The sequence below is a fragment of the Lissotriton helveticus genome, chromosome 5_1 (genome assembly GCF_964261635.1).
Source record: "Lissotriton helveticus chromosome 5_1, aLisHel1.1, whole genome shotgun sequence".
Taxonomy (NCBI): domain Eukaryota; kingdom Metazoa; phylum Chordata; class Amphibia; order Caudata; family Salamandridae; genus Lissotriton; species Lissotriton helveticus.
This window is the reverse complement of record NC_136065.1, coordinates 232918199-232942502: the sequence shown is the minus strand read 5'-3', so window position 1 is coordinate 232942502 and position 24304 is coordinate 232918199. Positions and strand designations below refer to the sequence as shown.

Below are 24304 nucleotides of genomic sequence, written 5' to 3'. Positions count from 1 at the left end.
ATTGAAAAGAGATTTGGAACTTAATAATAGCAAACACATCTATGAGTCTCACAGGATTGATCATTACCCAGAACGCACCATTCTCATATAATATGCAAGTGGTTTGTGGGAGGCAGTAAACCAGGTTAACTGACTCAAGAAGGTAACCTGGTATTGAGCTTAAATTTTTGCCAGAGGGTCTAGAAAAATTTATCTCGGGCCACATTTTGTATGAAAATTTGCAAAAATATTTATCACTGGCTTGGTGACTTTGGTATTCCATTGTTATGTTTCCATTAAATGGCAGAGTCCTAAAGTTATTTATAATAGCTCTGTTAGGTACCCACTCACAAATGGTGACTAACTGGATGTCAGCCAGCTGGGTGTTGAAGATGAAATAGAATATTGGACATTAGAATACCACTACGTAAAACACTGATTTTTGCTTAGGTATAGCGAAACCAAGATTTTGAAGATCATTTGGTAGTCGACACATAGGAAATCATCTGTAAAACGATTAATTGAATTGAATCATAGGTAATCATTGATAGATAAATTGTGTTTATGTTTAGATTCCTTAAGAAACGCATTTCAAATTTGGCAAAATTATTGACATATGTTGTACTTTTTTTATGTACATATCCTTACATCATTTTGTTTCTACAGTTCTGATTGAAGATTATGAAAATCAAACATTTGCCATGGTTATGCTTAGAAAACAGTTCAGAAAAACTGAACTACATGCCCTTCCTTGTTCAAATGAACATTGCAATATAGATAAAACAATTGTATTGACAAGAAGCTGGACGTCTACACCCAAGATGCATTGCCTTCCATTCTCTGGAAACAGACAACAAAGCAGTCAGAACTATTTTCGATGTTGCTAACCACGTATCCAGAAAGTGCTTCCACTCATGATCAGACTGTTACCAAGGAAAGCATTCTAATTCATAGTTGGAAATGCTTGAACATACCATCTATATGAGGTGGCTTGGAAAATCTGACAATTTACAAAAACTAATTTACAGACAATTATCAAGGTCTTGACATCAATTGTCTTCTTGGCAGAAGCAGTTCATCCAAAATATACCATTTCACAGTAAAAACATATCTTTGTTGCTTTCTTCTATGAAACATAAGCCCACCCCCACATCTCTTAATACTAACCTCTCGCCACTCTTGACATGGTGGAGTCTGACACCATAACTGTGCTTTGTGGCTGATCCAGAGCCACCACGCGTATCTAATGAAACATTGACAATTTTACCTGCACCAGATGACAATTCCCCTTCTCCATATTGATCATCCAGTAGAGCAATAAAGCACAACCCACCCCCCCCCCCCCCCCCTCAGTCATAAATCGTTCTGAGGGGTCCCATTACGGTTGGAGCACAAACAGTTAAGAGTAGTCTGACTTGGGTTACAAATGCTTACCCCTGATAATGGGGAAGGATGATCGGTCAATGTAACCTACTACATATACCATAAAAGCATAACTAGACCAAAGACCTTCAATCAACTAGCTCCTTTTTGGTGTCGTCACAAAAGAGAATCACATGAATTTCAGGGATAAGAGTGTGGAAAACATTTAGGTTTACTGAAATAAGGGTACATCCCATTTGTGGTGTTGATTCAACCATACGGTGATTGTGGGTGCAATTGGATGCATAACTTGAAATCACTGTACATCTGAGGATAATTTTTATCAGATAAATGTGATCCCATTAACCTAATACGTTTCTTCTTATTTATGTGTAAATCATACTACATACATACATTAAGTGAACTTGTTGTGTTCGATTTTAGATTCCAGTTGAATTTCCCGATTCATGCCCTTATATAGGTACAATTCGTGTTGCCCTTATGTAGGCATAGAAATCCAGTCCTTATTTAGGCTTAGCCCATGCAGCCCAAATACAGGCATGGCTACTTCCATCCGTTCATCTACGTCACAACGATTTCTTGGAAAACCAGACTCTTAATCCTTTAGGGACTTCCCCATGATTGAATATTGATTTCTCCAAGAACTCAGTTATTTTACAATGAACATCTATTCCTTACGGGTTCATTCATGACGTTCATATGCCCAACTTTACGCCAAAGCTGGCATTCCTAAAACAACTTCAAGGAATAAATATACCTTCACTTGCTAAGGCAAAGCAAGGTGTGGTTCGGTGCAGTTCGACTACCTACTTGCCCAACGCAGCTCGCTACAGCAAGTGCCGAAGGAAGCCAACTCTCCAGCTGACGCACTGATCAGAAGCTGTCCTCCTCTGTCGAGATTCGAGCTCCAGTGTTTCAGACTCGCCTTGAAGGGTGTTGGGAAATCGAGTCCGTAAATGAGGTACCGACACCTCTCATTCTAAGGTATGGAGCTGATTAGAACCTAGAGAAACCTTTGGCAATTCTTGGCAAAACTAAACCTATGCTAAAGACCTCACTTACTTCTTCCCTCGTACTATACCTAGGTTAGGTACATTGGGGTAGGCGTATCTTAGAAGCACCAGTTGAGTATTTTAACTTGTGTTATTGATGTATGTATTTTTAAATGTCTTAGCACCAGACAATGCTATTACAGTAATATTTTATATTACTGTTTACGCTGTACGCATTATACTTTGCATTCTGTCTAACGATTGAAGCAGTTCACCTCTCTTGCATGAGAAAGAAGACTGTTCAATAAACCCCTTTTTTATTGAAACACCTGTCTCTCTCTTTCCCCTGCAACTCTGTAGAAACAAAGCATGCACGATTGACTGAGTAAAATAGTTATCCATTGTTTCCACAACTCTTAACATACGTTTTTATTCTTGGGGAAACAAAGTTGTCATGTTTATGCGGTTGTCAGAAACCAATCCCATCTTGTGTAATAGAGAAAGTTTCCAGTGACCTCTGAGCTAGCTGGCACTCACAATTAAGTTTAGTATACTCGACAGGGACATACTGACCTCAGTCCTATATCAAATCTATAGTGTATATTATTCCAATGCATTGAGCCTATTGGGAATATAGGACCTAGACTACAAACTAGTGTATTGGGTATTATAGTATTTATAAAATTAATATTTGCCGTAGGAGCCAAGATGCTCTCCTATGTGGATGCATCCTCCCGTTGCTATGATCACACATTTATTAAAGACCCCTCATCACATTATCTCGCCCCACCGGCAACATGGTGGAGCAGGGAGGTGTCTGTAGTGGAACTGATGCTGACCTGCCATTCCTGGCAGTGATGCACACTAACCAATTCCGAGCAAAGCTGGGGAACTGGACAACTGCAGCCATGAAAAGATCTGCACTGCTCTTGGCAATTGTGGTGAAGGAGTGGACTGTAAGGACCTCCTGAGAATTGTGCCCCACAGTGAGGAGCTGTCCAGTGAGTGCATCTTGAAGGAGCCCAGCTGAGGGTGAACCTGGAAACCTGCAGTGACACACAGAGTGGGCTGCTGCTTTTCTGGTTCTGCCGGATGGGGAGCCCCTTCCGCTACCTGCACAGTGATGTGCTACTGAATAAAAGACATATTGATGTAATCTACAATTCCTAACTCAGGGGCAGAGATAAGCAATGGCACCATAAGCATACCTAGAGGTCTGAGGGGTTCTGGAGACTACTCCAAATGCCACTGAAGTCCAAGAGTGATTTAGGGACGAACTCAAAATCTCAAAACACAATTGAGGAGGAACTTGCAAAGATGGCACAAAGTGCGGCACCAAATGAAAATTCCCAACCCAGAGACACCGAGCCGCCCTCCACACTGGAATTGAAACAGCAAATCTTAGTAGGCAATAGGGAAATTATGGACAAAATGAATGGTGCATAAATTACTGTAAATATACAAAACAGTGATGGATAGAATATTTGAATTAATCTCATCCACTGGTAATAACTTGCACCGCATTACAATCCATTGGTATTTTGCACACCATGCCAGCTCAGTTTAGACCCAGCTATATGCAAATCAGTCTTGACCATGCTCCAATAGGAATAGATCAGCCCTAACTGTCAATCCAGGACCTCCCCGTTTCAGAACACAAGCAACCTAGGACCAATTTCTCTCTAATTATAAGCTCCTCTGCCGTGTACAGGTTGGTCTCAGTAACACAGTGTGTACAGGCCCACATATGGGCATACCCAGCTCCCTTAGTGCAATGCATCAAAGAATACAAAAAGTTATAGTTGGAATGCTTAAATTAATCTCAGCCACTAATAATGAATCGAGCCACATCCAAATTCATTGTTATTTTGCACACCATACAAACGTATTGACCATTAGGAATTGCTCTATGGTGTGGCGCAAAATAGATGGCATGATTCAGGAGATTGGGCGTCACTTTCGCTTCAGACGGAAAGCAAATTAATCAGTCCTATACCCCATAAATGCAGAATATAAACATGAGGAGGAACCTCTCAATATATAACTTCTGCTGACCCCACTCTAATACTTGGGTATTTATCTGAGCACTAAACCAGCGTAAGTCTATGAATGAAATATGGGGACATTATTGACTGACCTGCAACATATTATACTCAAATGGTTAAGATTCCGGATGTCACTAATGGGGCGCATAGCTCTGGGTAAGATGATTGTACTCCCTAGTACCCTATACATTCTCTAACATATGCTATGCATATACTGGACAATTGCTTTTGTAGATTGGACAACCTGATGTGACTATTATAATGGGGCACAGGAAAATCTAAGATAAGTCTTCATGTACTAAATGTCCTGTGGGAAGGGGGCATACAGGCCACACATTTTTAAATTTACCAAGAAACAGCTACAATATTTAGTCCCCTGGTTTGAGGAAGAAGGAATGGACCCAGTAGATCAAACCGTTAAGCAACTGATATGGCTGGTGGGACTGTTAGCACTGGAGAAGTGTGGCTCAATGGTTAGAGCGGCAGACCCTGATGCAGAGGTCTAGCCCGGGGCCAGGGTTCAATTCCCTGCCTCGGCGGGTCTTGGGCTCAAAATTCCACGGACCTGATAATTCTCGCCTTGGTGCCTATTCCAATCATGGAGTCCCACTCTGCAACTTTGGTCAATAGCTTGCTTAATCTCCACAACGGCCCCCACAACGCTAAGGATGCCTGGCCTCCACCTTGGGGGTGCCCAGGAGTGGACACCTCACAGGGAAAGCCAGGATGGGTTCCACAGTGGTATTCGTACAAGCACCTTGAGACCCTTGCGGGTGAGTAGTGCGCTATACAAGTATCAATTTACAATTTACACTCCCCTCAATCTCACATAAGAAACTAGTTTGATTACCAATTTCAATTTGAACAACCATATAGATATGGGACAAAGCCTCCAGGGAGGAAGGGGACGAGTATATAAATGCGCAACAATTCAACCCTGGTGAACAGGATTATCTACCCTTCTCCCAGCCTTCCCGCGAAACATAAACATGGAAGCTATGCATAACTGCATGGGAGATTGACATGTGGATGGCAGGTTGTTCAGTTATGCATCCTTCTGCGATTGATGGGGCATCAATAGTAAATATTTTTCTAATGTTTGCTGGGTTGACAGTGGCCATCCGGAAAGCCTGGCACACAGGCCTGATACACATCTACTAAATCAGACGCTACTTGACATGCATGGGGCAGCAAACTATTCACACTACATTATGGGCTACTGATCCCAGGAACTGACAGAAGAATGCTTCTACTAAATTACCTATGGGAAAGAGATATAGGGGAGGATTAGGGGACCGAAAGAAGGGGAAGTATCCTCAGTAATTGCAGAAAAGTCACTTGCAATGCCAGATTGAAACATATCTATTATAAAAGTATACACAGGCAATACGGAAGCGATGCTACATTTATTGCACAAAATGGAGCCCAACAAATTGGATTAGTGGTGCAAACGTATGATTGCAATAGGCACAATATGTACATGTGGTTGGATGGCCAGGGGGTATGGAACTTTGGGGGAGATGTGATAACCACACTGAGTGCTTTAACAATGGATCTCGCTGCAGCCAACTATACAGTTATGCTTGCTGGGCTGCATACTCTGCAGTAAACACACAAGAGTGATGAGTAAAGTAGTAGACTGAGATTAATAGATGTGTTGCACCTAAGATGGATTATCAGCCATCTACTAACTAAAGGGTGGTGGAATAAGGAGTTTACCCGATGGGGCCAGGCAGAATGTGGAGTGAGGCAGAAGTTAAGATACACCGGGAGCGGAGTGGGGAGCTATGGAATGGAATATGCTAGAAATGGAAATGCAACAAGAAGATGTAGATACAGCCCAAGAGGAAGCTCTGCAAAATGATACAGAGCTGACCAAGTGGGTGATGCATGGTACTTGATAGTACTTGTGATACTGCAATGTTGTGCCACGTAAAACCAGTGATCCCATGTCATGTATATGTGTCCAGTGATAAAAGTTGTTTCATGGGAAAAGAGAGGGTTGGTCATTAAGGAAATGTTGCTGTTATTGGAAATAAATAAAGACATGAAAAAATAAAAGAATTTGCTTTTGTCAAAAGGGTTTGATTTCTGTGATCAGTAGGAGCAAATCTCTGACCTGTCATGGTATAGTTTCCATTTAAGTCCATAGAGGCATAGACAGAAAAGAAAGACTTCCTCTGTCTTGCTCAGCCCTTGGAGTTATCCATTTTGTTACAAGAAAATAGATCTTCGGAGAACCAGTTGCTTTCAGGTCTAGTCTCATAGTTTAGTCAGAGACATTGTTTGTCTTGGGTTTCTGATGGCATTAGAAGTAGAAGCTGAGGACAGGACAGACAAACACAGACTGTATTTTTGTACTCATACACAGACAACCATATTTGATTTTAATGCATTTAATGTGAATACAGAGCAAATCTATCCCCTCAGGAAGTCAGAGATATACTAAAATAAAGCATGTATAGTGAATCACAACAGGTAAAGCAAGCCAGGTTTTATTTCGAAAGGGGCTTTTGTGGCCACCAGGCCACTCTTTTCAGCTCTCAAAGGAGGTATTGGCTCTTGTATATCCCCTGCAAGAGAAATACATTGATATTAGCAGGATCAGGAGTGCTGAGCACCACTTCTCATTATATCCCTGTCACTCTGCTAGAGAAATTCCAGTAGACTGGTTTGAAATGGTTTCTAGTGAATCTAATTGCAGCATGCTGGTTGTTAGATCTCGCTTGACAGTGCTGCTGTCTGCTGACCTATTGTTCCCAATTCTTTAACATATACCTAGCGAAGGCTTAGACTGCCCCCAGAGGAGTATTTCTGTCTCATGTTCATACTAGGGGCTGATTGGTGTATCATTGCACTATTTTCCATTAAAAAAATTATACTTAATTGTCACACATTAAATTCATTTTCTAATGTATGAATTTTACATGGAAAGCAATATTTGTTTGTGTTGTTTTACACTGTAGAAGTGTATTTTAATGTTTCAATCTGGTCTCAAAATGCAAGCCAGAACAATTGGCTTTACCAATGCTTGTTTGGCATTATCTTACAAATGACAAAAGTCGAAAAGGGCCTTCTACTGTTTAAACAGACTAAAAGAGTCCACAGCCACCAACATCCAGTTCTGAGAAGAGAATTGAACTATTCTCCACAACATTCCATCAGGAGTCTACTCTAAAATCCAGTAGACAGGCAAATGGACCCAGCTCGAAGAAGTCGCAAGGTAGTCCCTCTTGGGCTGGTGCATCCGGATCTCATAATAGCAATGGAGGGGATGGGGGAGCTGCAGGGTAGGACTGAGGTGCATGAGAGGTGCTGTGGGGCTGCAGCTCCAAGCGTGCACTATACAACTCACATTGATCCATTCCACTACCCTTGCAGGGGGCCATGAATGCTTGTGCTCATGTCTAGGTACAATCCATAACAGAAATGTCTGCCTTTATTCAGAGGAAAAGCTGCATGGCCCCATGTTATGTTAGCACTGAGTCCTACAAATGAAAAGTCTTTCACCTATGCCACAGATGCCCGTGTCCTTCTTGCCAATTCTGCCTACCTGTGGGAATGCCCCTGCCAGCTCTTCCTACCCATGCCAGGCTTTTTACTGATTCCAGGTCTGCATATGGATGCCAGTTCTACCAGTGGCAGTTCTGCCCACCTGTACGATTTCTACCTGATCATAGCAGCTGTGCCCACCCATGCTGGATCTGTGTATTCTTGCTTGTAGTTCATATCTATAAGTTGACAGATCGGGCATTGCTTGTGCCAGCTGCGTCTACCAGTGCCAGATGTGCCTAATCCTGTCAGATCTGTCTTAAGATGCCAGTTCTTTCTTTTCAGTGCCTATTTTAGTTTTTAATGTCAGTTACATGCACCACTCATAGTTTGTTAAGAAGCAGAGCATGTGTATGAGCTTTTTACGCTGCTTCTCATCCACTTGTGCTTCATGGGGGCAGTCGAGTCTAGTGCCATCTGCCATATGACATGAACTTACCTAAAACTCTCCAGGGACACAGTCCACTGAAAGTAAAAAGACAAGTAGTGTTAGGAGTGTTCAGTCTCGATCACCCTCGTCACAGTTCAAACAAACATTTAATACATTAGATATTTCCACCAAGAGGATGGCTCTGTGTGTGGAGAGCAGGGCTGGGAAGTCTGATAACCATGGGTGGGGTGAGGCCGAGTGTGAGGCACATGCAGTCATGTGTTGCACATTAAGCATATAATGTGAGTCAAATAGTGCTCCACTACTACGTCAGTATTACTACATCATGGGTTCATGGGACACTGCATCATCGGACGTTATATGGTTAAAAGCAAGTAAAATACATAAGGGGTAAATAATAATGAAATAAGGGAAGACCATCTCCAGTAAATTCACTTGCTTTTTTAAAGGGGGCGTGGTGTTGGTCTACCCCCCAAAAAAGACGTAATGTCTCACAATGTTAAAGTGACAATATGGTTTGCTACAATGTAGGGGAACCCAATATACTGACATGCAACCCGCCCCCCTCTGGGGTGCACATTAGGAGTACGGATTCGAAGAGGCAATCCTTAGGAACCTGCCTTCAGAACTGCAGAAAGTGAGTCAGATGAAGCGCCCACGGTAAGGGGCCAGCCTCCCTGGGGAATAGAGGATGTGATCCATGGGTACCAGCATGCAGAATGTAGGTTGGCAGAGTGTGGGCTGGAGCAGGCACTCGTGAAGGGCCTTCCACACACTATGGTATGGCGTGTGTATCTGCGATCTACAATTATCTGGCAAAGAAATCACTAATGGTGCCTGTGTCATAATGACAGCTACGCCTACAGGTAAACAAACTTTTTGAGCACAGACTCATTTCCATTTTAATGAAATATAGCACTGCATGAAACACCACAACTTGCATAAGGAGCTGCTCTTCAGTGTCCTTGGCCCAATTTGAAGTTGTTTTGTGCATTCCAATAAAAATACATAGCTTTAATTGGGAAAGGGCTGAAATATATATAGAGGGGAGCTCCTGTCAGAAAATAGTCCATTGAATAATGGGCCAAGACAATGCTGTGAACCAGCCCTTACCCTACTTGCCTTCTTCATAGCGGATGTACCTCAGACTCTCTTGTAGACCGGATTGTTCTCTCTGAAAACAAGTGCTGTATACTCTACGCATGTTGATTTGGGGATAATGGACCATACACAAACCAACTTGCAGAGGAATATGCTTGGGGGTGCATATTACGACCAAGTGGTGGAGCACGGTGTTAGCCTCCTTGGCTTAACGCTCCACTCCGCCACTTCTGAAACGCAGGGCTGCACCATATTTACAAGGATACGGTGCAGCCCTGTGTTTTCCCCAGTGCTGACAGTAATTAAGCTGCCTAGTGCCAAATAAAACATGCTTGCACCATAGTACAAGGGTGCCCTAATTTGAGGGAAGGTTGTTTATGTGCAGGAAGGTGTCTCTTGTGGTGGGGATAGGGGCTTCCAAATATGCCCCTAGATGTGTTTAATAACTACTGTGAGTCCAATCAATAAATAATAAATATGTAAATAAAACTGAAATCTTAGCATTTGGGTCCAAATATAAGCCCTTTTAGTGGCACATCCGGAAATTAAAAGTCCATGAAGTGGCCAAATGCAAATAATTGGGTATGAGATTTCAGACAACTTTCAAATGGAATACTTAGGTTGAAAAGGCTTGGCCCTGTTCTGTTTTCACAGTGGCCACACTTCAGATGTTTAATGGAAATGTCGCTCGACTTTCTTTAGCACATCTTTTAAAGGTTTATGAATCGAACGTTCAATCTCAGATTTTATATAGTCAGAGGTCTCCTGTCTAAACGGCAAAAATCCTTGAAAACAAATAAAGGAATGCTACCTTAAATCTATATTGTCTCTTCTGAAATTCTCTATTGGACAAGCTGTAATTATGGAATTAAAATTAAGTTACTGGTAACACAGAGCCATGCTTCTACTATTGAGATATAGGAAAAATGCTAATAATTGCAAAAATGAGGATTTAAATTGCAAACTAAAAAGGATCAGGGTAGAAGAAAACAGATTATGGGAGTAAGGGCCAGATGTATGAAGCGTTTTTCCCATTCACAAATAGGCCGATTCACAGAAATGGCCCGTTTGGAAACAGGAAAAAGCCTGTTGCGATGTATCATCCCAAAAGGCCATCGCAAAATAAGTAATTGCAAAATTTGCGATTCCCTATTTTGAGAATGCATTAAGGAATCGCACATTGCGATTCCTTAAATGCAATTTTTGAAGCACCCAAAAATTTGAGATTTGGCCTTAAATAATCGCAAATCCAAATTACCAAATTACCACCAACTTCAAGGCCCATAGAAATGAATGGGATGTCATTCCTTATTTGCGACTCACAATTTGCGTGTCGCAAATAAGAAACCTACATATATAGCATTTTGCGAGTCCTTAATAGCAAATTGGTAAAATTTGCCATTAAGGACTCGCAAAAGACAATGTTGATACATCTGCCCCTAAGAGTTCATGTGGAGACCACTCAATATTTAGCAGGGCTGTGCAAAATTCACCTATTTTGCTTTTGCGTAATTATGTAAAAATTACAGAAAAATTACAGTTATATAAATGAAATGCAAATCCATTGCTATGGGCTATATTTTTTTGTGAAATGCATTCTCACATCATTTTTTGGCATCAGTGTGCATTTAAGCAAGAGCACTGCAAACAAGCACCTTTCATGCTCTGTTGTTCATGTGCGTACGCAGTAGGTTTTTAACGGAGAATTGCACCATTTGCAGTCATTTTTCACTTCCACTGGCATGTAATTATGTGAAACAGTGTAATGCCATAGTACTGGGAATGCCACGTTACTAGCATAATACAAAATACCCCAAAATCTGCCATTTGTGATCGCAAAATGGTCTTTTGCAATGCATGAAAGTTTTTGAGAATCACAATTTAGGTAATCGCAATTTCTTGTGATTACCTAAATTGTGAATGAAAACTGGGAATCGCAATTTGCGATTCCCTAATGCATATGCAAGACGCCTTTCCTAAAGGCAAACTGTGCATTTAGTAAACACTAATTAGCATCAACTTCAAGTTGATGCTGATATAATATGTGCATACTTTGAAAACTGCAGAAAACTGCATGGAGACTAAGATCATGGAGGTATTGTTGCACCCAGATCCCCGATAATTTCCAGATTAGGACTCCTGCCATTGTCACATATGAGGACTAAAAAAAGAAGGATGTGCACCAGTGTTTTGTTAGGGGCGCCTCAGGGGGGCCTTAGGGCCCCGGGCTCACTTGCCTTTGCATAACCTAAATTGTGATTATCAATTTGGTAATTGCAATTTAGGCAATGCAAGACGATTCCCACCTATGGGCCTTGAGGCACATAGGAAAGAATTGATTCACAATAGCAAATAGCGATTCCCTAATTGCATTTCGATTCTTTTAGAATCGCAATTAGAGATTGGCTATTTGATCTCTTTTTTGTTACATTGCATTTTGCGAATACCAAATAGCGATTTCTATAAAAATAATTTTTGGGTAATCGCAAAATTAAACTTTGATGCATGTGCCCCTTTATCCTTGTCTTAAAAGGATCTGTGAGCTTTAGCTATTGATGAATCTCAACGAGACTTGACCTATATTGATCGGAAGAAATCGTCAATTCTAATGTTTCATGGGAAATGAAGCATATCGCTAAAACCTCCTATTTACCTAAGAGTTGAGGAATAAAATGCTAATATTCTGGAATGGGGGTTTCCAGTTTATTTGCAATTCTAGAAACAGCAAAATGTTTCAGAACATATTATATTGCATAATTTATTTTTATGGGTTGTAACATTGATTTTTTTTAATGTATTTATTTGCATTTTCATAATCACATTGTAAAATCACATCAGGTATCTTGTTTCTGTGTTCATTACAGATACAGCAAGGTCAGAGAATACTAGTACATAAACAATCAACAACGGATAGTGGTTCCCTCTTCATCTCTGACCCAACCTGACCTCGTCAGTGCCGGTCGCTCAACCCGCCGCGTGGCTCCTCCTGAGGTCACCCGGTCCCCCTGTTGCCGCCGCCTGCTTGCCGCTGCCCCTGCAGACGAGGTTCTCCTCTTCCCCCTGGTCTCTTCCCTGGTAGTACCAGTATTTGTCTGCTGTGCCCCTGATTTTTGTACTTCTGTATCTCAGCTGTGCCACTGATTTATTGTATTTCTCTATCTCTCGCTTCTGCCGCCTTTTCCCGCTGTGCCCCTGATTTTTGTCTTTCTGTAATTCTGCTGTGCCCCTGATTCTGTATTTCTGTATTTCGCGCTTCTGCCGCCTTTTCCCACTGTTCCACCCCTTTCCCTGCCGCTGCTCCACCCCGGCCCCGCCCCCTTTCCTTCTGTTCCCTCTCCCCTCTCCCATTCGCCACCCCACTCCCACCTCCCAGCTGCTCCTCCCTCCATCCTCCCCCCAACTCTCCATTTATGGCAGAGTCCGCACGTACGCGCAGCGGTACGCCGATTGTGCAAGCCCGTCTGCGCCCGTCCGCGCCTGGCCCGCGCCCAGCGCCAGGACCCCTGGCCCCCGACGATGCCAGCCCACATGATAGACCTACGACGCCGCAACCCTCAACGCACTCAAACCCGACAGGAACCCCACCTGCTACCGAGCCTCCCCGAAACGCACCACGGACCCTTCACCTGCCAAGCCTGCAAGTTCACCTGCCTCCAGACCTACACCGCACCCGCCAAGCCAGACACCAGTAACAACCACCTCAAGTGCATCCTGCTCAACACCCGCTCCGTCCACAGACACGCCGTCAAACTCTGGAACCTGCTCGACACAACATCACCAGACGTCGCCTTCCTCACAGAAACATGGATGAACGCCTCCCAGCCCCCGACATTGCCATAGCCATCCCGGAAGGCTACAAGATCAACCGGAGGGACCGCGTCAACCAGACCGGAGGAGGCATCGCCATTGTCCACAGGAACACCATCCGCGTCAAGACCAACTCCGACGACACCTTCACCGCCGCCGAACACCTGCACTTCCAGATACACACCGACCCCACGACCACCCTCAGAGGCACCCTCATCTACAGAGCCCTGGGACCACGTACACCATTCAGCGAAGACATCGCAGACTTCATCTGCCCGCACGCCCTCCCCTCCGCTGACTACATCCTCCTAGGGGACCTCAACTTCCACCTGGAGAACAACAACGACAGCAACACCACCACCCTCCTGGACAACCTCGCCAACCTCGGACTCAAGCACTTGGTGAACACCCCCACCCACTACGCCGGCCACACGCTTGACCCCGTCTTCTCCTCAAGCAAGCACATCTCCTTCAGCCACTCCACCGGACTACACTGGACTGATCACAGCTGCGTCCACTTCAGCTTCAGAAGAACCACGACCCACCACCACCCGCAACAGGCTCCCCGAAGGAGCTGGAGCAAGATCACCGCCGACCAGCTCACCACGTCCCTCAGCCAGAACTCTCCCACCAGCGCAACGGATCCCAACGAAGCAGCCCGCATCTTCACACAGTGGCTCACCAACTGCGCAGATGACCTCGTACCACTGAAGAACCCCCCCCCCCCCCCCAGCAGACCCGGCAGCAAGAAAGCCTCTTGGTTCACCGACGAACTCAAAAACTTAAAGAGAACTGCCGCACCCATAGAGAAAGCCTGGCGCAACGATCAGACCCCAGAAAACATGACTGCCCTCAAGAACGCCACCCGCAAACACCACCAGCTGTCCGCACCACCAAAAGAACAACACTCAAAGAACGACTGGACAACAACACCCACAACAGCAAGAAACTCTTCAGCATCGTCAAAGAGTTCTCCAACCCCAGCGCCGGAAACAACGACATCACCCCCTCGCAAGACCTCTGTGACTCACTCGCCTCCTTCTTCCACCGCAAGATCGCCGACATACACAACAGCTTCGGTGCACCTACCACGCACCCAACTACCGAACCAACGCCCCCCACCCTGGACCCCGGTCAGCACCGAAGACACTACCCGCACGATGAACACCATCCACTCCGGATCCCCAACCGACCCCTGCCCCCACCACGTCTTCAACAAGGCCGACTCCATCATCGCACCCCAACTCCGGGACATCATCAACATCTCCTTCAACACTGCCACCTTCCCGGAGAGCTGGAAGCATGCCGAGCTCAGCGCCCTCCTGAAGAAACCGACAGCGGACCCCACAGACCTCAAGAACTTCCGCCCCATCTCGCTCCTGCCTTTTCCTGCCAAAGTCATTGAGAAGACCGTCAACAGACAGCTCACCGCCTTCCTCGAGACGAACGGATCCCTCGACCCCTCGCAGTCCAGTTTCCGAGCCAACCACAGCACTGAGACCGCCCTGATCGCAGCCACCGATGACATCAGATCCCTGCTCGACAACGGGGAAACAGCGGCCCTCATCCTCCTGGACCTCTCTGCAGCGTTCGACACTGTCTGCCACCGCACCCTAGTACAGCGCCTCAGCAACATCGGAATCCAAGAGAAGGCACTGGAGTGGATCATCTCGTTCCTCGCCGGAAGAACCCAGAGAGTCCGCCTCCCCCCGTTCAGATCCGAGGCCACCGAAGTCATCTGCGGCGTACCTCAAGGATCATCACTCAGCCCAACCCTCTTCAACGTCTACATGAGCCCTCTCGCAACCATCGCACGCCAACACAACCTCAACATCATCTCCTACGCCGACGACACCCAGCTGATCCTCTCCCTCACCAACGACCCCGCCACCGCCAGAGCCAGCCATCACGAAGGGATGAAAGACGTCGCCGAGTGGATGAAGAACAGCCGCCTGAAACTGAACTCAGACAAGACGGAAGTCCTCATCCTGGGATCATCGCCCTCTGCCTGGGACGACTCCTGGTGGCCCCCTGCCCTGGGCACCACTCCCAAGCCAACGGACCACGCACGTAACCTAGGCTTCATCCTGGACTCCTCCCTCTTGATGACCAGACAAGTCAACACCGTTTCATCATCGTGCTTCAACACCCTTGCGCATTCGCCGCAAGATCTTCCAATGGATCCCCACCGAAACCAGGAAGCCGGTCACCCAGGCACTTGTCACCAGCCGACTGGACTACGGGAACACCCTCTACGCGGGAAACACAGCCAAACTACAGAAAAGACTCCAGCGCATACAGAAGGCCTCCGCACGACTCATCCTGGACATCCCCCGACACAACCACATCTCCGTCTACCTGAGAGACCTGCACTGGCTCCCCGTCAGCAAGAGGATCACTTTCAGACTCCTCACCCACGCACACAAGGCTCTCCATGACCTGGGCCCCAAGTACCTCAACAACCGCCTGACTTTCTACACGGCCACCCACCAGCTACGATCGACCAGCCTCGCCCTCGCCGCTGCACCACGCATCAGCAGAGCCACCGCTGGAGGAAGATCCTTCTCCTACCTGGCGGCCAAGACATGGAACTCCCTCCCCATCCACCTACGGATGACCCAGGACCATCTCTCCTTCAGGAAGCAACTCAAGACCTGGCTTTTCGAGCAGTGACGGACCCCTCCCCCCCGCCCCCCAGCACCTTGAGACCCCTCCGGGTGAGCAGTGCGCTATACAAATTATGTGATTGATTGATTGATTGATCTCTCCCCTTCTCCCTGGTATTTCTCCCTCCCCTGATCTACTACGAATCCGTGAGTGTCAGGCCATAGTAGGTCAGCCATGGCTTCCATATTTTCCAAAGATTTTAGGGCACCCCCTTGCTTTGTATGTGTTCTTCCCCCCAACATATACATGTCCATCCCTCTCCGCCATTCCTCCAGTGTTGGATTAGTATCTGCCCCCCAAATCCTCGCCATGTCTCTTTTGGCTACTACCAGACCCAGCTGGAGCAGCACCAGCTTTACTAACATTGAATTTTTAAGAGCAGATTTAATCAAACATGGAAATAGAGCATGGGAGGCAGCTAACGTATGTTATCGAATTCGTGTTTTTCAAATGTGCAGTGGTGCGAGTTTTAAAGCGTAGAAAATCGTCAACATTATATTGTAATATAGTCCTTTACTCAACAAATACTTCATGTATGTATTGATTTTTAACCACATTGAATAGTTGAGTTGTGTGTTTTATCTATGTGTTGTACTATGTTGTAGAGACCTATGGCATAAATAAACTATTTTCTGAATGTTAATCTGTAAAGCCTGATTGGTATCACAGAAGCAAACTTTGGCTATGTATGTCCATTTTTTATCTCAGAGACTTTCAATGAGTAAACTTGGTATCTAGCCTCTGCAGAAAACAACTCTGGGCTTCTACCGTTCTCACACCAATTTATTGCATGTATGTAACTATCGATTGGCCCAGTTAATGTAAGGAAGGGTCTGCAGAGTTATGTACATGAAATCAATTCCAAACACTTGATCTTGGGTCAGACTTTATTCATGGCACTGTCCATGAGCACGGCACAGGTACCACTCAGCTCTGCCTGAAATACAGGTACCTGTCCTTTATGGCTACCTGGAGAACGGGATCTATGCCTTAAGGTTGCACCTAACTGTGGTTTAAGGAAGACTGGCAATAAGCTGGCTGCACCTTGGGGCTGCATAGAGGACAGCTAGCTGTGCCATAAGGCTGCCTAGAGGTCAGCTTGCTGTGCCTTAGGGCTGAGGGTGCTTGGAGGGCAGCTATCTGTCTCTTAAGGATGAGGGTGCTTGCAGGACAGCTAACTGTGGTTTAAGGCTGGTAGAACTGACGTTCTCTTTCCTGTTCTATTCTTTCCATTGGCTGTTCCATTCTACATATTGCCTGCAAAGGGCCATAACCCACCCTTTTTTCCATTGCAGAATCTGGGGACGATCTTTGATACAAATTTCTTACTTTTTTATACTCTGCACAGATAACACATGGGGTAAAACTAATTTGTGGCGAATGGAAGCTTTCTAATTGTTTGCTGAGGATACTTTGTGATCTATGATCTCCCTGCACAGCAGAAATCTGCTCACCTGGCATCTATTGGTTTATAATGCATGTGTAAGATAACGTGCATTTGTGGTCACTTTAGCTGCATTATCTCTATCATGGGTGATTTTGTTTTATTTAAAACTGCTGCCCGGTCTTCTTGCTATGTTCGCCTACCCCAAGATCTTTTTGTTGTATAACACAGTAGTTTCAGTGCCTTAAACCTGTATTTTAATACAATGTTTTGTAGCGTTGCTATGTCTAAGCATATGAAATAGTAAGTTACTATTAATCAATTTAATAGTACTCAATTCACAGCCTTCAAACGAATGAAGGGTGCTGCTGGCCCTCAAAGAGCCATCTTTCCTGATTGTACGGCATTTTGTTACCTAACTAGTAAATGTGGTTGCATCTGCATAGTGAGGCTGCCATTGGCTTCCTATGAATCATGCAATGGCTGTATAAAACGAGTTGTTTTCAGTTGCGGGGTGGACACTGTGGAGTCATGGGTCGACACATTTCAGTTGACATCTATGGTTTTTGTCACTTATTTGTCAATGTCACGTTATTTTACTTCTGGTCACTTTAATATATTGGTCAGCTAAGATGATTTTTCCATCTTGTTACAGAAACCCCTGATGAAGAGCCGGGAAGGCTCGAAATGCATTGGGTTTGTTTACTTCATTATTGATGCATCTGTAAGAGACGAACCGGTGTACAAAGCCTGATAAAGCATACATTCGGAGAAGAAAAGTTGAATAAAAAATACAGATGTAATTTTACTGTCTCCGGTGTGATGAATTAACTCGAAAAAGGAAAAGTTAAAAATGATGAGCAGAATTTAGGTTTCAATGGATTACTTGAGTAGTACTTAGATCAATTGGATACACTCGGGTGATGATTCCCATTTCTGGCAGTGCATCAGCGAGGAGCGCGAGACACGTGCCCAGGCTTTGTTCTATGTATAGAAATGACCAGCATGCATTATGCTTACTGTCTCTTGGCAGGTGTATGACGTCATCCATTTTGAGCCCAATTACCGGTACCAGCATCTTGAAGTGTGCTATGGTTAAAGCAGGATTTCATCGATTTCTGGCTTTCTGCCTGCAAACAGAAATCAGGAAGACAAAAATAAAATAAACTTTTTAATGGGTTCAGTCACGATTTCTCATGTCACGTGTCATGTTAGTGTAACTTACCTGCACAAAGAAAGTCATGAAGTTTTAGATTTCACATTCTTATTACCAGTTAGAATTAGAATGTTTGTATCTAAAAGTGTAGAAAATGTGCAAATATTTAGGGTTTTTCTATACTCTTATATTTAGGGTTTTGGACAGTAATGGGACAGCATTCTGGGGAGGAGAGTGAATAATAGATAAACCTAATTGTGGGTAGTTTCCCATGTTATTAAGCGCACAAAACTACTACTGTCAAATGCAGCACTAAGTGCATTTTCAGGTCGAGCGAAGATATTATAAACCTTATCTATGCGCATTTCGGATATGCATAGTCAAAGTGGATTCCTTCCAAATGGAAAATCCACTTGAATATACCTAGGAGGGGAGGTTACAGGATTATGTTTCATTAGATTTCACGAATGCCTGATAATTCTGAAACTATGAAAGAAGCAGCTGTGAGAAGACAATATGCAAGAACCCAAAAAAGTAATTTTGTTAAAAAAATAAGGCATGATAAACATGGCTGTCGAGTGCAGTTGATTGTTTTCATATATTTGGAGAGCTTACACCTTTACAAGGAATTTAAATATGAAACCTAGAATTAATTTAGCTGGGCCTTAATATTGTTAAAGAGAGGACATTGTTTAAACCTCTTCGGTAATAGGAGCTACTGTTAATCAAGGACAATCATTCTCAGCTACTAACAAATATAGTATCGCTCTCTCTTGCTCTGAGACTGACAGTGCCAGGGCCTGTTTGAGCAGGTGGTTTTACAGGAAGGCAACTGGTTATATTGCAGGCTTCATGCTGTCAGTCGTACTGTGTGTTATTGGACAGAGGGCTTTGCCATTGGTTGGGCTGCCACTCTCCAATGTTACTTCCTGTGCCGTGCAGGAGGCTGCACTGCTAAGTACCAGATCTTTATATCATTTACTAGGTATTGCCTCATTTACAAGAGATACTTAGTAGCAGCTGGCAAGCTTCTGAGAGCTCCTGTGGTACCTGGTGGAAATAACTTATTTAAAGCCTTGTGCAATAAAAAATATTCCTTTGTATGCTTTTAGAAGCCAAAATACATCATTAGGATTGCCTCCTTCTTTAGATTGTTTCAAGCGAAATTAAGAAATGCTGTGATTTTATATAAAGTATTTATTTGAAATGTTTGTAATATTAGGGTGATGAATTATAGGGTGGTAGTAAATATGTGATCATAGCAGTGAAAGCATATGGGGTAAGATGAAAGGTAGTTCTGAGTAGGAGTGGTGTGTATTTTATGCCTCTGAAATGAATATCTAAAATGCTTTCACCAAAGTGATGACAAAGGCTGAATACTGGATCACTCAACAAAGAGGTAGGGATAGAACAGAATTAGCAATATGATTGTGGAAAATGGTGACGACCAGATTAGCGAGAGGTCCTTAAAAACATAGCGGTCAGAATAAAGAATCTGTATGAAGGAATATAGAGAGAAAGCGCATTCCTAAACTAAGGATTTAGGAATAGTCTAAAAGAACAGAAAAAGGATGAGGTCATGGAATAACTAAGCTGAGATATGATTCCTAGATGGTGTGCAAATTTGAACAAAATAGGAGAAGTACCAAAGAGCAAGTTGCAAAGTGTTTTCCTTGGGGCCATCTCATATTAATCACAAAAACTGCAAAAATACTCAAAGGTCATGAAATTCAGCATGATTTAACTTATGCTTGAAAATGACTACTATGTTTATGATGCTGTTAAGATTTCCAGCATCACATTTTCCCCATAGTGTATGCAAATGTAATTTGACAGATCGGCCCCTGGTTAATTGTGAGGAGAATCTATTGCTGCTCTTCTTATACTTGAAAGTATCAGCATAAAGTTCTATGCTATGGTACTGATGAAAGTAAAGTGGAAAACTCCATGAACTGTGTGAAGGATAATAATCAGGAACTGCACCCTACTTTACTGAGGCAAAGTATGGATGCATGTACTCCAGCAGAGAAAAAAATAGAATTAGAGTTCTGTTTAAGTAATATATGGGCATAATGTATTGATATGAAAACTTTTGAAGCAAGATGTGCATAAGGACAACCTTCAATGATCAAAAGTGATCTTCTAGATGCTAGTGGGTTAGGAAAAAGAAAGCAAACCCGGATGAAAAAAGAAAGTGGGTTGGGTTGAAGCAACTGGTCTTTTGAGCATAATAAGAGGAAAGCAAAGTGGGGAATCAGCATTCCATGTAAGGGACATGGTAATAGCAAAGAATACAGATTGGGTTGAGTCTAGAGGATAAAAGGAAGATTCAGTGAAAAGAGAGGAGAATAGGAGTCAATGTAATGATCAGGCTTATTGTGAGCTTCTTATTTGGAGATACAGCAAAACCATGTTAAGAAGAGACAATGAATGACAGTTAGGAGAAGAAACGTCTAGAGAAAATTTCATCAGTACAGTAGTAAGATGGCACACTTGTAATATTGCAGGAAAGATACCAGACAAGAGTAATAGGTGTTGTGAAACAGGCAATTAGCAAGAGAGAGACTGAGAGATTAGGATGGGAGTGAAGAAGACCGTTGAAGCTGCTGCAGGGTTTTCATGACAGAGGAGATTGAGCTTAAGAGTAATATATTTAGCAAATAAAGAAAAGTGGACCTGCCTCTTGACTACATAGACATACCATGACACATGCAGTGTTTTCTCTTTCCCCAGGAAACACGTTTTCCTAATTTCTAGGTATTCCTACAATTACAAGTCATCCCTGGCCTAACATATTCTTCTGACTGGCCTAGAGTTGAAATAGGACTGTTGATTGTAATGGACCCTCAGTGCGGGAGGACACAGAGATGCTATCAGTTGGTGTAGATGCATGCTGGACAGAAAACTGAGGGGCAGATTTACTGACACTTTACACCAAGTTCACTTAACAAATGTTACTCAAACCAATGCAAAGTGTTGTACTGGAATTTACTTTCCAATACAAATCCTGATTTGTGTTGGAAAGTATCCCTTAAGTAATGCAAAGCAGTTCTTTGTGCTACTTTGCATCAATGGGTAATTCTGTGGAAGGTATATTGGCTTGCCCATGCAACCCCCCATGGATTTTGACTTAAAGCCCTATCTACAAAACAGGACTTTGTGGCAAAAACGACTGCCTCTTGGAGGCAGGCGTATTATTAGAGAAAAATCGACTTTTCTCAATCGTTATCCAATTGTGCACCTGTGATGCACAGTAGAGCACAAATGCAAGATTTTAAAAGTATTCATCTATGACTAACTAAGCATGGTATTTATTACTGGAAGGAGATCAGTCTAGTACAAAATCTAGGCTTGACATCAAGCACACACCCTTGCACTATGGTGCATGGGTGTGTGCATTGGTACAAGGCAGCCAACAGTGTGCCACCACTAGGAGACTAGCCACGGTGTTGTTCTGGTCTTTCTTTTTAATGCAACACAGTGCCACAATTTAGTAAATCTCCCCCTGAATTTCACAACAAACTGTAGGAAGGCAAAAGCATGTCCTGCACCATAAACATGCCTGTAGGGTGTATTGACTTTGACATTTGTTTGAATATCATGGCTGGTCATCATCATGTGTGCATTTAGAGCTGTCTGATTGCTCTGTGAATGTTCAAGGATGCTCTCCTGAGATGCTTCAAATAGATACATACCTAACAGTTTCACCATCTTGCAGGCATCACCGCTTTCTGAGACATTTTGGGTGTACTCCAGGACACTAAGTTCAGGGTCCCCATCAACAAAGCGGATGTCACTGTTAGCGAGATCTGAAAAAAAACAGAAGCTGCTTACTCACACTGTAGGAAATGTGGAGGAAAGGGGTACATATTACATGAAATTTATTAAGCAAAATGTAAATGTGCTCTAAAAAACATGAAACTAGGTTAGCAAAAATAATCACTATATCGGAATTAAAATTGCTAATTTGCTAAACAAGCTCAAAACAGTGCCATTCGTCTTCCACTAAATAAAGATAATCAAGACACTTGACAGCACATGTGCGTAGTCTAAAAATTATGTTCCTCGTGGAAACCGCTGTGGTTTAACAATATCATCAAATAAGTCTTTACTCATAACTTATTTTACTGTTTTATTAATCTGCATATATCTTAATTATAAAGTGGAAAATATATTAACTACGGCACCAAAATAGGATCTTCCAATTTCTTATAATTGTATCAAAGTTTGTGTTGGAAGGACACTGCTAGGGTTTATTACGGAAATGTATTAGCCTTTTGGCTCTGACTAACAATGACTGAGCATAAACAAGGCAGTGCTGGCTGAATGCTTGGTTGGCAATTGATTTTGATGTTGGCATGGAGTATGTTTAAGTGCGGTAGTAATGGGCAGGAAAGTGTATATCAACCTTCATTTTTGAACTGTTCTTAGTGCAATTTACAAATGTAATGGGAAAAACAATCTGAAAAATACATTTAAGATCAATTTATAAAATTGGGAGGCCAAACATTAAACCATGTGATTTTCACAATATATTAGGTAAGACAATGTGCCTCGACCCATTAGTTCTTGTTTTTCACTTTTTAAGATGGAATCTGCAGCTCTTTCCCCACCATAGTGCTTTTTGCTCACCGCATACACAGGCAAAGTTGCAGGGGTACTGGGGGAGGCAGTATGCAGCAACCCCTAAATGATGTCCACAATAGAATTGTGGAAAGATAGTGGTATTGTTATTATCCACTTTACGAATCCAGCAGAGCCTGTCATAGGCTTCTTCACTTTACTTCATGTTTCAGATCAGGGCTGACACAACAATTGAGTAGCTGAATGTGTCGGCTCTTCCATTAGGGCAGAGGAGCATCGCCCCACTGCTGGCAGCAGAGAAAACATGAAAAATAAAATGGTAATATAACAATTTTATTATAATTGTATTTCTTGTTCTGCAAGCAGAGCCGAGCCTATCAGCGGGCGGTGACATTACTGGTGATGGACAGCAGCAGGCAGGAGGAGTGGTGGGCACTGCCCATGTGCATGCCGGTTTGGCTGACTGTCTTGCAACGTGTTGCACATCCAGGAGGGGAACAGGCACAGGGTCCATGTCATGAGGGTGTGCCAAGGAAGCCCTCTGCAACCAATCAAGGCACTTGTCTCATGCTGATTGATAGTATTGCCAGCATGAGAGCAGTGTCTGGACTGGTTAGGGGAGTTCATTAGACTCTGGGAACCTGTGCTGGAGCCATGGACTGCAGGAACCGGACCAGAGGACCAAGTTAGCTGGTAAGTAATCTTTTAAATGTGTTTGTTTTCATTAAATGTTTCTTTTGACTCACTGACAGGCACTGTGGGAAACTCGCAACTCCAGAACTCTCAATCGTGGCCCGTTATAAACACTGGTTGGAATGAACCACAATTGAAAGCATTGGTGTTGAGCCCACGAGTATTGAGGGTTTTTGGCAGTGCCTTCTACTGGGTCAAAATATTCTGCCTGTGCTGCACCTCCACTTTAATTTGACAGCAGCTGCCTCAGCATCTAAGGCTGTTTTACCTTCACCTGCTCTTTTCAAGGCTCTCCATGGTCATTGCTCAAGATATGTACCACATAAGCATACCCAGCCTGCTTTTGTGATATATGCTTGATGACGCAGGCAAAGTTAGCTACCATTAGATGGCCCTATTTCATCAGTGATATGCTACCAGTAAACCAGTGCCCTGAATGTTTATGACTGAGGCTACACAAAAGCTTTTGACAAGCCTGCATGAGGTTATTGGCAAAGGAACCACAGAAGCTAGGCATGTTGCTCAGTCTCTAGTTTAAAATGCTTTAACGAAGGGCCTCAATTAGACCTC

At 43.6% G+C, this 24304-nt stretch overlaps 1 protein-coding gene across 1 annotated transcript in view; it reads right to left on the bottom strand.

Annotated features, from left to right (window-relative positions):
* Positions 1 to 6868: 6868 nt before the first annotated feature.
* LOC144752434 (olfactory protein-like) overlaps positions 6869 to 24304 on the bottom strand; it is a 43915-nt gene continuing 26479 nt past the window's right edge. Inside the window, exons 4-6 of the mRNA XM_078640365.1 lie at positions 22153 to 22266; positions 18322 to 18390; positions 6869 to 6972 (exon numbers count right to left, since the gene is read on the bottom strand). Coding sequence (XP_078496491.1) covers positions 6869 to 6972; positions 18322 to 18390; positions 22153 to 22266 — 287 coding nt within the window. The remainder of the gene's footprint in view (positions 6973 to 18321; positions 18391 to 22152; positions 22267 to 24304) is intronic.